General features: G+C 40.6%; 2 gene segments (V, D, J or C); both read right to left on the bottom strand.

Moving 5' to 3' along the window:
- LOC119819838 lies at positions 1-2,291 on the bottom strand. The segment is given in 4 exon segments: positions 1-153; positions 388-454; positions 1,709-2,114; positions 2,216-2,291. Coding segments are annotated over 4 exon segments (672 nt in total).
- An 8,175-nt stretch (positions 2,292-10,466) lies between these two features.
- LOC119819837 lies at positions 10,467-11,121 on the bottom strand. The segment is given in 2 exon segments: positions 10,467-10,975; positions 11,076-11,121. Coding segments are annotated over 2 exon segments (555 nt in total).
- Positions 11,122-12,029: the final 908 nt, after the last annotated feature.

Raw genomic sequence — 12,029 nt, 5'->3', positions numbered from 1 at the left:
TCATAACCATGACAGAAGTCTGGGTTTCTTGTTGGTCAGGAACAAAGTCCTCCCAGAATTGTATGGACCTGATGCTGGAAGGGCAGTGCAGAGAAGATGCAATTGCTTTGTAGGAGCAGTCTTGTCTCCTTCTGCAACTTCCAGATGCTTTGCCTAATGGCTGAACTTATGAATACACAGTTCTTGTCCTGAGACTTTTCCAGAACTCACAGAACACCAGAGTATCCCAGGCTTAGTCAAAGGTGAGAAAAGTTCAAGACAGTCTCAGCATGCGTTGATCAGTTTTCAGGTGTCATCACATTTTCACTGAAAAATAAATAACACATTCCGGTTTCCAATGCTTATCTATTCTTTCATAATGACACTATCCATAGGATTCCAACATACCATAAGTGAGGAATCATCAGTTTTTTTTTTCAGGTTTCTGTAGAATCCATGCTTGAATAGTCCTGAGCTGCAGATAAAGAATCTGTCTCAGATTTTACAACAGTGACTACTCATCATGTGTGCTGAGAGGCAGTGTAAATAAGTCATTGGAAGGAGCCTGCAGGAAAGAAAATGGATGAGCATGTTAAAAAAATTCCCTATGCCCTTTAAATTAGACAATTATATGAGTAGAACAAGAAATAAATATTAAAGAAGTAAACAAAGGACATGCTGTCTGTGAGTAGATTAGGGACTGACTGCAGCTAATTGAAGATCAGTGAGTGACACTGGCTGCATTGTCATCACATTTGATGATGGAGCTTCACACACAGCCAGTTCCAGTTCCACACCTGTGTCTGATGTGAGAGTGAAGGCCATCAGGGTTCTTGGGTCTCTGACCCTGCCTAATTTCCTTGTTGGCTCTAAATTGAATCCCAGTGATTCAATTTAGATGGTAAATATTGAAACTGCTTTAAATCTAATACTTCACAATTTCCAGACCCTTTTGTCCTTTTAGGATCTGATTCCAGTCCCCATACAGAAACACTTTCTCCCTTTGTCATGCTCTGTGTTTTGCTCTGATCAGAGGATAAAATATATTTATATATTAAAAACCCAATAATAAGGCTGTGGAGATAGGTATGTCATTCAAGTTCTCACTATATAAGAATGTATGAATGGGATTTCTACTGTTCATAGCTAAAAAAGCAAATACTTGGTGTGGAAAACCAATGCCTCTAAGATGTGGAGATAGTGTTACAAATGTGGAACACTGTGCAACCAGTATAGCCAGTTAGTGCAATCTAAGGCCAGTGAAATATATTTGTCTCAAACATATGGTGTAGGTTGATTGAGCACAAAATTTCATATTAACAAGTATGGAATTATACTTATACACACTTACACACTAAGACAAACAAACATACAGACAAACAGAGACACACTGACAGACACAGTCCCGCAGCACAGCAAACACAAACTGATACAGAGAGATAGAGATAGAGAGAGAGAGAAAAAGGGAGAGAAAGAGAGAGAGAGAGAGAGAGAGAGAGAGAGAGAGAGAGAGAGAGAGAGAGAGAGAGAGAGAGAGAGGGGAGTGAGAGAGAAAGAGCATGAGGGAGAAATAAAATGGAAACCACACAGCATCTCACAATGGATCACAGAAATCTGAATAAAAAATTGACACACTATACCTGTAGAGAGAATCCCCGAGCATGATTTGGAGAGTCAGCCCAGACACAAAGGAGTCCAGCCTTTTATGCATCTCTGAATAGGCTCTTACCTGACCCAGACCTCTGGGTGCTCTCTGCGTCCCCTGCTGGCCATAAGTGCCCTGCAGGGAGGATTGTGTCTGATCTCAGAGTAACTTTGCATCACTGTGAATCTGGTACAGTAATATATGTCTGTGTCCTCAAGCCTCAGACTGTTCATTTCCAGGTACATGGTGTTCTTGGCATTGTCTCTGGAGATGGTGAATCGGCCTTTCACGGCATCAGAATATTCGATGTCGCTACTATCACCACTAATATCTGCGACCCATTCCAAGCCTTTCCCTGGAGCCTGGCAGACCCAGTTCATGTAATAATCATGGAAGGTGAATCCAGAGGCTGCACAGGAGATTTTCAGGGATTTTCCAGGCTGCACTAAGCCTCCTCCAGACTCTACCAGCTGCACCTCACACTGGCCACCTGGAAACACAGAGAATGCTGGTCAGAAGACTGTCACTGAAACTATTTTTCTTTCTCATATCCACACAACACACAGACAGCATCTCCTCTCCATTAATTACCTCTTAAAATAACAGCAAGGAAAAGCCAAATAGGCCATAAGTCCATGGTAAGTGATCTTTGCTCAGTGCTGATCACTGAATGGGAGGTGCTGGGAATCCAGGACTGGGCTCCTCTGCCAGAGCTGCAGGCTCAGGGCAGGGCTGGTTTTCATGGGCACAGAGAAGCCTTATTTGCATGTCTTCCCCCTGTAGCAAGCTCTGGAGTTGAACCCTTGGGGGAAGGCAGTGCTCAGATCAGATATAAGGTATCAAAGACAATGATGACAGTTACAGAGACTTACGTACTGAAGAATCTCTATGTGCACCTTTTCTTGCTAAGGATTCACCACACTTCTCTTAGTTCTCTTTCACGCAGGTGCTCAGAACATGCTGTGTTTCCACACTGTTGTATCTCCTTACCATATCTATGTGATTTAAAAGATCCACAAGCTGTTGTGTTTCTATAGAGGGACTCTGTCTTTTCCAGTCTCTGGATTAGACATGGCTTCTCCATAATGTGGATCTTGGACAGGGCCATGCCTAACCAGGGAGGTTAGCAGAACTCTTTCCTTGTGTCAGGAGCACCTTGGAATTTTCTGAATTTTACATATTTATGAGACAATGCTGTTCTCAGGCCATAAAAGACTTTCAAATGAGACAGCCTTTGTCGCTGCTGCTCTGCTTTTGGTCATGGTTTTGACCTCATCAAAGATAACAGGCGGGGACATTTTAAAATTGTTCTGATGAAAGGATTATGTAGGGATGGTGAATGTATGCACAAATTCAAGCACCATCATACACACAGTTACACGTTTAAATGCGGCCATACACCCCAACACACACAGAGTCACGCTTACACACGCAGTCACCAAAACCAATTACCTTCCATGTAGTCACACTTTCTGACACAATTGAAAGACCTGGATAAATCCAGACCCCTTTAGCAGAAAAAAATAGAGCCAAAAATCTAAGCATGGAGAGAAGAATCAAAAATCTAGATTAGCCTGTTCAGTGACTGTTTCAGGAACTAGCTGAAGATAAAGTTAGATCATAATCTTGAGAAACAGGGAGTTACCCCCTTGTGATTATCACTGGTAATTTCTGAATTTTTCAATGACACCCTCCATACCCCCTTTGGATTATTAGGTTATGGTTTCTTCCCTTAAATACCCCATTTTCCCAGCTACTTGGGGTCGAACTCCTCCTCTGCATGAAATATGAGTCTCGGCCCCAGTGCACTGGTTCCTGTCCTGTCAATAAACTTTGTGTGATTGCAGCAAGGATGGTCTCTCGTGAGTTCCTGGGGGGTCCTGTTATCCTGAGACTTGAGTGAGGGTCTCCCCACTCTGGGAGTCTTTCACAATCACACATTCAAACACACACACACACACACACACACACACAATATCACACCCACATGTAAACACGTTTGCGGGCAGAGGGATTGGATTTCTTTTGACATGGTCACTCTGGTTGGCTTGGACTCACTATATAGACTAAGCTGATATTGAACCATGAGAGATTCTCTTACTATTGTCTCCCTAGTGACGGGATTAAAAGTATACACTACAATTTCTGACTATCTCATGCAGATTTTGTAAAAATTTGAAATATTTTTATAGAAAAATTTCTGATTATTATTTACTTCGTTCATTTTTTCCAGGTCCTTTCTCTTTCTCAAACTGCCAAACTCTATAACAAGTGGAGTTTTATGGTGGTTTTAGGGTTTAGGCTCATGGCTTTCATTTTCAAACAGACAATGAGCTTTCATTTTCAAATAGACAATAAATAGCTTAAAAATCAATAATTGACAATACATTTTATCTTTAAAAACATTATATAATGCTTGTGTTTGTCTTATATTTTAAAATGTTTTATTAATATGCACAAAATATAGCAACAAAATTCAAAACTTAGATTCCTTAGGGCTAAGAAGCCTGCCTCCTTGTATGAGTACCTTAATTGCATTCTCAGTACTTGACTATGAAGCTGGGTGTGATGGTTTAACCTTCATTTCCAGCACTTGGGAGGTGGTGACAGGAAACTCACTGTGACTTGTCATCCCAGCATTCTATCTGAACCTCTGAGCTCCAGGTTCAGTGTGAGACCCTCTCAACAAATATGGAATATGTCAACTAAGGAATACATTCAGGATCAACTTGTGACACCCACAACCATGTGCAAATACACATTGTGACTATTAGCATTTCCATAAATTCAAATATTTCCTTTTCCCCGGATTGAACTTTGTACCTATTTAGAAGCAAGTCATGGAAGCTGCAGACTTAAGCTGACTTGCTTGTTATTCTAGGAAGCAAGAAAAGGACTCTTGTGACTCATTGTATACTTGTTCCTTCTCCAAAACTTTCATCGTCCCTTACTAACATAGGGGTTGTCATTCTTTCTCCAGCCACAAAATTGCATATTTCAAGTATATTAATGTGAGAAATGATATTTTTCTGTATACAGTTCTGATCTTTTTCTTTTTAAATTGGGCTTGTTTCTTGAATTCAGGACCTTGCACATGGAAAGCAAACACTATAACCAAGAGCTATATATCAAGCCCTCCTATCTTTTAAAACATCACATTTTCAAACAGAAAATTACATTTATTATTACAGTATTCTGGTATCTAAATCTAAATCAAACACCAGCCTCTCCAAAGTCTTCATAATGTCACCACATATGACTGTATGTAAGATAGCAGAAAAATTGTAGGATCGAAAATTGTGCATCAATCTCAAGAAGGTATGGTCTGAAAGACAAAAGAAGCCAAAGAAATATGAGACAGAGAGAGAGAGAGAGAGAGAGAGAGGAAGAAACTTCATTTCCATTATGTGGCTTCTATCCAGAATCTGGACTACATGAAATGATGACATCTTTATCTTCTGTAAGGACACATAGCACTGGTTGTGATCTCATTTTCATGTTGAGCACCGCACACCTGAATTAAAAGGTAAAATAAGAGTGGACTGTGCCAATAGGCAACATGGCGTCTGCCATACACTGAGGTGAGTAAGACAGGGCTGCTGAGCTGGGTTCTCAGCCACTGAGTTCTGAATGTAACTTTGGCCCTTAGGCAGAAAATGGAGCTGGGCTGTGTTTAGAGACTTTATTATGGAAAGGGAGGCCCTGATACTGAAGTCAAACTCCAATTCCCAGTTTTTCAGGACACTTGATGCCTTAGATGGGCTCTGTGGTCAGAGGATGCTATGGTCACCCCTGCAATGTAAACTATTAATATAATATGAGAAAATATGCCTCTCTGAAGCAAACATGCTAACTCCAAGACATAAACACCAGAACAGTGATATAACAACAGATGTAAACCTACACAAAGACAGACATACTACTCAGAACATAATATATATGTTAAAATCTTAAATTACTTGATAATATTCCTTTTGAGGAAGCTACAAGTTCTATCCCACCCCCAAACTCACCTATCCTCCTGCAACCTCAGTGGAACTTTGAAACACAGCTTGCTACAATACAGAGAGGACTAAGAGGTGAATGACTGGCCACCCATTAGCATACCCCACTCTCTGTGCCCATCATAGTGGGGCAGAACCCCATGCTTCTCCTTTACATGCCTCAGCTTCTCTAGCCAGCCAGCAGGAGAGTTACCTGCCATAGGTGGCCACAATACCTTCCTATCTACCAACCCTGCAAGCTACAAGTCCCACCCTGGCCCAAAACTCACCAATCCTCCTGAAACCTCAGTGGAACTCTGAAATGCAGCCTTCTACAATACAGAGAGTGTAGAAGGAAGCGGCGGGGCTGTGTCCCGCCACCCGGCTAGCTTTACCCAAAATAATTACATGGAAACTATATTCATTTAAATAGTGCCTGGCCCATTATTTGTAGCTTCTTATTGGTGGATTCTCATATCTTGCATTAACCAATATTTAGTAATCTGTGTAGCACCACGAGGTGGATCGCTTACCAGGAGAGATTTTAACCTGCGTCCATCTCGGAGAGGAGAAACATGGCGACTCACTATGGCGACTGCCTGAAGCGTTTCCCCAACTCTGCTTCCTTTATCCCACAATTCTGTTCTGTCTACTCTGCCTACCTAATTTTCTGTCTCTTAAAGGGCCAAGGCAGTATTTTTATTAATAATGAAAGTAACACATAGACACTCCTCCATCATTTACCCTTTTTCTGTTTAAACAAAAAAGAAAGGCTTTAACTTTAACATAGTAAAATTACATGTAACAAGAGTTATCAAGCAAGAATTACAGTTACAATATTTATATCTATTTTATCTTTTATCATAACTAAGGAAAGCTATAACTATCTATTCTTCAACTCCATCAAAGACTCCAGAAGGATATAATATTACCTAAGTAAACAAGTCATATGCAACTTTCAGACTGTAGAAATGACAGAGACAATTCACTGCCTGGACAGTCACCCAAAGTTCCTCTGTACCGTTGGGGCATCCATCTTCGGCCTTCAGGCCCATAGTGTCCAGCAGACATTTCCATGACGCAGGAAATTCCAAAGACAGTTCAGTCACTTTCTGCTGTGTCCTGCAGACCGTCTCACAGACTCTTTCACGAATCAGGAACCTCAAAAGACCGTCTCACCCTTAGGCAAGTTCAGCAGTCCTCTCTCTGCAGGTTCTTTGTGTCCAGTTTATGCAACAGTCCAGGCAAGAGCAGTTTCTTGCCCAAATGGCTATCAAACTCCATAAGGAGCCTCTTCGATGCCCATCCTCTTGAAGTAGATTGGTGCTGCCAGGAGCAGACATGTCTCATTGTCATGAAAAACCCTAAGTTATTAAAACATTAAATGCCATATTCTGCAGTCTTTGAAAGATATGAAGAATGTCTATCTAACTGAAATATATCTCTACATATCTAGAAAATCTAATAACATAACTACAAGATTAACTGTTATCGATGATGTCAAGTAATGTAAACTTAAATATGATGGACTACCATATGTGTTTTACTATTTGAAAGCAAAACACCTGCATTTTAAGCAGGATTGAAGGGGAAGTTCTCTTTGGTGCTGTTTTAGTTTGTTTGATTGTTGTTTCATTTTGTCTGTTCCTGGCTAACCTGGAATTTGCTATGTAGACCAGGCTGGTCCAGAACTGAAAGTTATTCGCTTACCTTTGCCTCCATGTCCTGCATGTGGCATTAAAGTATGGGCTACCATGCCTGCTAAAAAAAAAAACCTATATTTCCTAATTATACATTACATTTTTAAATGAACTACACAATTACAATACTTTAATCAAGATCAGAAATACATATACATATAACAAATTGACCTTAAAATCCATACCAATGCAAATTATTCATATCTATATCATCTCCCCCTTTAAATGTAAAAGAACATTTATAAACAATATTTGGGAAAATGGTTGCCTCAACATTGCTAACAAGATTTCGTGTGGTTGCCCAGGAAGTCAATTGTCTCTGTCTTCTGTTGCACATTTTGGAAGTTTCTCGTTTGTGCTTCCTGGTTGCTTTAGTAATATTACGTCCCTTCTCAGATCTTTGATGGGGTTGAAGATTAGATAATTGTAGCTACCTTCTACATTATTTAGACTTCCTGAAGTAGAATGTTTAGTAAAATTTTTGTTATATGTTCCTCGCCTAATATTGTTTACTTCTTGTAATTTTATATGATCTATTCCCATTGTATATAGTTATATTTGGTTTCTGAATCTGCCTTATTTAGACAAAAGGGGGAGATGTTGGGGCAGCTGGCCTAATCCCTGCGTTCAGGGGCTTGGCTGCCCCAGGGGAGAGAGGTACCTTTAATAAGAACCGGGTTGGGGATAGCCACCCTGTTTTTTTCCCCCGCATCACCCTCTGCTTCGCTGGAGCCTTGGCTTTGTAAGTGTCCCTCTTTCTTCTTTTATTAAAACTGATCTATTCCAAAAGGACTATTTTTGGTTATTTCAAATCTCTCGCATCATTTTGGCGTTCCAACGTGCCCCCCCCCTTTCTCCAGGGGCCTGCAATCCCCCTTCCCTCGGCTCCGGCGCGTCCCCGTAGCCACACTGCGCGCCTCATTCGGCGCCACCGCTCCATCTACAGTTCCTTCAACAAGAGAGGACCAAGAGGTGAATGACCAGCCACCTGGCAGGACACCCTACTCTCAAACACTCCATTGTGGGGCAAAGCCCCAGGCCTCTCCCCCATCTGCCTTAACTTCTCTAGGCCAGGCATCAGGAGACTTTCCTGTAGGTTGGCTTCCCCAATACTCCCACCCTATCCATCAGACCTTGCAAGTTACAAGCCTGATCCTGTCCACAAAGTCTCCTATCCTCCTGCAACCTCAGTGGAAGCCTACTACAATAAAGAGAGAGCCAGGAGGTGAGGGATCAGCCACCTGGTGGGACATCCCACTATCTACGCCCTCCATAGTGTGGCAAACACCAGGTCTCTATCTGACTCTTAAGGAAGAATGGGAACTGGAATGTCTTCAGAGGCTTACTCAAGGTAATGGAGGCCCTGAGCCTGAAGGCAAACCTCAGAGAAGGTTTCAGTGGTAATGATGTTGTCATAACCTCTGTAATGTAAACTTTTATAAATAATGATAAAGTATGCATCACTGAAGTAAACACACAAACACTCAGACATATACAGAGACAGATATACAATAACAGAGACAATCCTTCCCAAAAACACAGTTACAAGAGCAGATGGATATATGTGTATTAATATATATGATGTTTGAAAATATTCTTTTCCCACAATGTCATTCATTCTACTTAAAAACAAATAACCATGCTCATTTATACTGCACTCTGATTATATTGATTCATCCCACTACCTTTTCTCCTCTTTCTCTCACTCCTTTGACCCTTCCAGCCTCTCATCCTTTCATGTCTCTTCTGTCCTCTCCTCCCTCCTCTCTTGACTTCCTGCACCAACTCTGCTTCTTTTTCTCCTTATCAAGAAGTGAGATTGCAGAGTCCCATCATCTTTTGTAATTCTCTGAGGAACTGTCCAGTTTTTATAATGTCTTAGTAGGACCACATTCCCATTTCCACAGCACAGGCATCCCTTCTTCTCCATTCCCATAATATGGTGTCATTCATTCTTTGGGTAAATGGCACTCATATCAATAGTTACAGGCAGCTAATTCTTTTGGGTTTAAGATCCATTTCCGTGGTTATGAAAAATTTTAGCTTTAAGTAACCTCCTCTGTACACTTTCACTGGTCAAGGTGAATTATCCCAATCAGAGGATGGAGGGCAGAACACTGTGTGCTCATGAGGACATCACCTCTCATATCTGGATTCCCAGAGCTATCTGTTAACCTTGTGACTCAGAACTTAGAGAAGTAAAAAAAAAGAAATTTTTTGGAAAGAAAAAAATTAAACTGTTCTTTTGGATGTTATAACAATGTTATATATTTATTTAAGAGAAAGTGGTGATATTTCAAACACAGTGTTTATTCAAAATGATCAATATATTTTGAAATATCACCATTTGAATCAAAGTCTCACATAAACTATATAGGAACTAGACCATTGGGCTAAATCACAGCATTGAATGAGAACTATTAAAGCAAATACACTGTTATAATTAGAGGTACATTCTTCTGTGTGGGTGTTGTAGTGGTCATGGAGACAAAGAGATGGCATAGGGGCCTCTAGACACACATGCGGTTCTGAGTTGCCAGCATCTTTGAGGGTTTACTGCCTTCTTTGGCTTTTTCAGGAACTGATGCTGATCACTATACTGGATCATTTTGCTCTGTGTGATGATCTGCATTTTGTTCAGGTAAAAGTACATCCTCAATTTAAAAAGCAACTATAATGGGGCTGTGAAAAACAACTTTTTGCCACACAAGATCCATTCAGTGGGTTCTGAACACAGAACTCAGAATCCTTAAATAAATAAAAAAAGAGAAATGGGTGTAGCAGTCAAGCAATATACCATATAGTGAATGTGGAGTGAGAACCATCACTGGGATTCAGTAAACGAGACTACCCAGTCGTTGAGATCCAGGCCCAGTAATAGACTCTGTCTCAAAGGAAGTGATGCAGATTATTAGAGAAATGCATCTATGTCAGGATACGTACACACACACACACACACACACACACACACACACACCTGGAGAGGAGTGAGACAGAAAGATTAAGAGAGAGAAAGAGGGAGAGTGAGAGAGACTGAGAAATAGACAGAGATAGGGAGACAGAGATAAAGGGAAACAAGGAGAAACACTATAATAAATAAACATTCACAACACAACTGGAACCAGAAATTTAAATAATAATTTGGACATTCAAGGATTTCTACACACTAAACCTGTAGAGAAAATTCTTAAGTGTGATAAGGAGAGACAGTGCAGACACAGAGAAGTACAGTCTTCCATGCTTCTCTGAGCAGGCTCTTCTGTGACCAAGATCTCTAAGTGCTTTCAGCGCCCCCTGCTGGTTTGGTGTTCCCCATAGCGGTGTTTTTGGCTTGAGTTCACAATAACATTCACTCACTGTGTCTCTTGCACAGTAATACATGGCTGTGTCCTCAGATCTCAGACTGCTCATTTCCAGGTACAGAGTGTTCTTGGCATTGTCTCCAGAGAGTGTGAACCGGCCCTTCACAGCGCTGATATACCTGGTGGTACCACCACCTTGATTAATGTCTGCAACCCACTCCAGCCCCTTCCCTGGAGCCCGGTGGACCCAGTCCATCCAGTAGCTACTGAAGGTGAATCCAGAGGCAGCACAGGAGAGTTTCAGGGACTTTCCAGGCTGCACTAAGCCTCCTCCAGATTCCAGCAGTTGCACCTCACACTGGACACCTGGAAACACAAAGAATTCTGGTTAGAAAACTGACACAGAAGACATTTTTTCTCTTTCTCATGTCCACACAACACACAGCATCTCATCTTTATGAATTACCTTTTAAAATAAGAACAAAGGAAACCAATATGAGCCTAAAGTCCATGGTAAGCGTCCTGTGTTCAATGTTGAACCCTGACTGGGAGGACTTGGGAATCCAGTGTGTGTCTCCTCTGCCAGTGCTGCAGGGGCAGGGCAGGGCTTCATTTTATGGGCACAAAGAAGCCTTATTTGCATATCTTCCTCCCATAATAGGCTCTGTAGTTGGAGCTGGGCTCAAGGCAGTACTCAGAGCAGATATAAGACATCATACACTGATGACAGTTATAGAAATTGAAGCATTATGGAGCTCTGTGTACACATTTTCCTTGTTAGGGATTCAACACACATATTTAGTTCTCTTTTCACCATATGCATGGAAAATGTTGTGCTTCCATACTGTCATGACTTTTTAGAATCAATATGAAATTTAAAAGCTCCACACACAAATGTAAGCAATGTATAAAAATATGTTGATTGGAGGTAGAAATATACATTATAATATGATAAATATATCCTAAAATTGCATCTACATGCAAAAATGTTTTAAGGAGAGGTAGAACCATGCATGCATACAGTATGACAAAATAAATTTGCCTAGATATACAAATATTGTAGATGAAAATAGGAACATATTTAATACAATTGAAGTTTATATCAATATACAAGAATCTCTACCAATGCAATTTGCCTATAAATAAGAGCTTACAAGTATTCACTCTATTACTCACTATTATTATTAGTGTGAATAAGCTCACACTAATCTATTATTCCATTTAATTTCCCCATTTTTTTCAAAGAGATCCTTTAGCCTAAGAAATGTTTTCCCAAACCCCAAATCTTATTCTATTTATAATCAATTGCTAAATGATGTCCCTAACCCCAAGAACAAACTTTGTTGGAAGAGGGAATGTTTTCTTCTAGAAATACTTCCAGCAGTCATGGAGGTGATGTACTTTCTATGTGATCCTGTGA

Source organism: Arvicola amphibius, chromosome 7 (assembly GCF_903992535.2).
Source record: "Arvicola amphibius chromosome 7, mArvAmp1.2, whole genome shotgun sequence".
In the NCBI taxonomy this organism is placed as follows: domain Eukaryota; kingdom Metazoa; phylum Chordata; class Mammalia; order Rodentia; family Cricetidae; genus Arvicola; species Arvicola amphibius.
This window is presented reverse-complemented; position numbering and strand designations above follow the sequence as displayed.